The following is a 1703-nucleotide window of genomic DNA, read 5'->3' on the forward strand; positions in this document are numbered from 1 at the left end:
CCCTGGCTGAGCAGCCCCAATTCCTCCCTCCCCCAACCCTAACAGACTTACCACCTGGAGACAGCTGTGTCAGCTGCTTGCTTAGTTTATGGCTGAATCTGTGAACCGGCCGAATCTTTTCCAAATCAATTCATATGCTTTGAGAATTTGGAGGTTCGGTCCCTGAATCGGAGCAAATCTCCAAATTGGGCTGAATCTCCTCTGAATCGAATCAACCAACAAAGCTTTGCGCAGCCCTATTTACTATGCCTACAGTACTTGCTAGATGTCCTGACAATTGAGTGGTGCTCATAACTATTACGACTAAAATATAAGGCCAGATTGTAGTGCCCACAAGTCCAGTTGGAGTGCGAGTACGGCAGTGAGAGATCCTAGCATTCACCTAGAGAAGTGGGTTGGGGTACTTGGAGATAAAGGGGTCTTCTAGCAAAAGTGGATGTTGTATTGAATAATTGATTGAAAACAACTGAGCACTGAAAACACTGCCTGAAGTATAGCTGAACTTCTGAACCGCTGAAAGGGCTCAATTCCAGTAGTATGTTTAATTTTTATTTTAACATCTACAGACTTGTAGTTAGAGGCTTATAAATGACTACATGTATATTGACATGTGTCCGTTTGTAAATGGCTAGTATCTATTTGACTTGTACTTCTGTCTTTTCAGGTAATAAAGATGATGAGTTTAGGATGCCTTATCTCAGCCATCAGCAGCTTCCAGCTGGAATTCTTCCCATGGTCCCTGAAGTTGCACAAGCTGTAGGAGCCAATCAAGGACATCACACCAAAGAGTTCAGTAGGGCAGCCCCCAACCCTGCCAAGGCTACAGTAACGGCCATGATTGCTAGAGAGCTATTATATGGTGGTACTTCTCCTACTGCTGAGACCATATTAAAGAATAACAACTCATCAAGCCACGTACCCCATGGACCACTCACTAGACCCTCTGAACAGCTGGACTTTCTTTCCAATGTTCAGGGCATCCAGGTAAATGTTTGGTTTGGGGCATATCTGGAAAAACAGTGCCAAGCTAGTTTGGAACATTGTTTCATAAAGATTGATTTCCGTCAATAGTTAACTGAGAGACTTGCATATGTTGCTCTCAAGTTCACATCAACATCTATATTCTGGAAAATATTATTCTTTGGAATTGGTTTTATTGTCAAATATTCATTCTTGTGTTAAGTGCTTTATCTTTTTTCAGCACTAATAACAAATCTTTTTCTTTTTAAAATAGAAACCAAGTTCCATATTGTCAAACATTTCCATACTGTGAGAATATTCAGCTAAAAAACATTGCCTATTCCACATTTTAAGTTTTTTGAAAGATGTTTGGTACTTTGATATTTGCTGCAAGCTATAAATAATTCATCTTGCGTGTTCCCTTTAATCAGAATTTGTATTTCAATTACTGTATTAAATTAACACACAAAATGGTTTCCATATTTTTAAAAAGTATAATATGAAGACATTAAAATGGCAAATATCCTTGATAAGAATAAAGACGGCAATAACTTTTATACAGTGCCTTTCTTCCAGAATGATTTCAAAGTGCTTACAATTGTTTGAGAGCTATTGCAGATGGAAAGCTAGGCTTCACAGTAAATGCTCTTACCGGTTTATTTTCTAGGCAGAAGAAATGTACAGGTAGAGAGAACATGGTTCCATCGTATAAGCCAGTATTCTAACAGATAGTGGATGTGATA

At 38.9% G+C, this 1703-nt stretch overlaps 1 protein-coding gene across 5 annotated transcripts in view; it reads left to right on the forward strand.

The window, feature by feature from the left end:
- STAU1 (staufen double-stranded RNA binding protein 1) overlaps nt 1–1703 on the forward strand; it is an 86350-nt gene that overhangs the window by 74929 nt on the left and 9718 nt on the right. For all 5 annotated transcript variants that reach the window (XM_019509891.1, XM_019509896.1, XM_019509892.1 and 2 more), the window contains one exon: nt 665–984. In XM_019509891.1, coding sequence (XP_019365436.1) covers nt 665–984 — 320 coding nt within the window. The remainder of the gene's footprint in view (nt 1–664; nt 985–1703) is intronic.

Source organism: Gavialis gangeticus, unplaced genomic scaffold (genome assembly GCF_001723915.1).
Source record: "Gavialis gangeticus isolate Ggan-Ray unplaced genomic scaffold, GavGan_comp1, whole genome shotgun sequence".
NCBI classification, from domain to species: domain Eukaryota; kingdom Metazoa; phylum Chordata; order Crocodylia; family Gavialidae; genus Gavialis; species Gavialis gangeticus.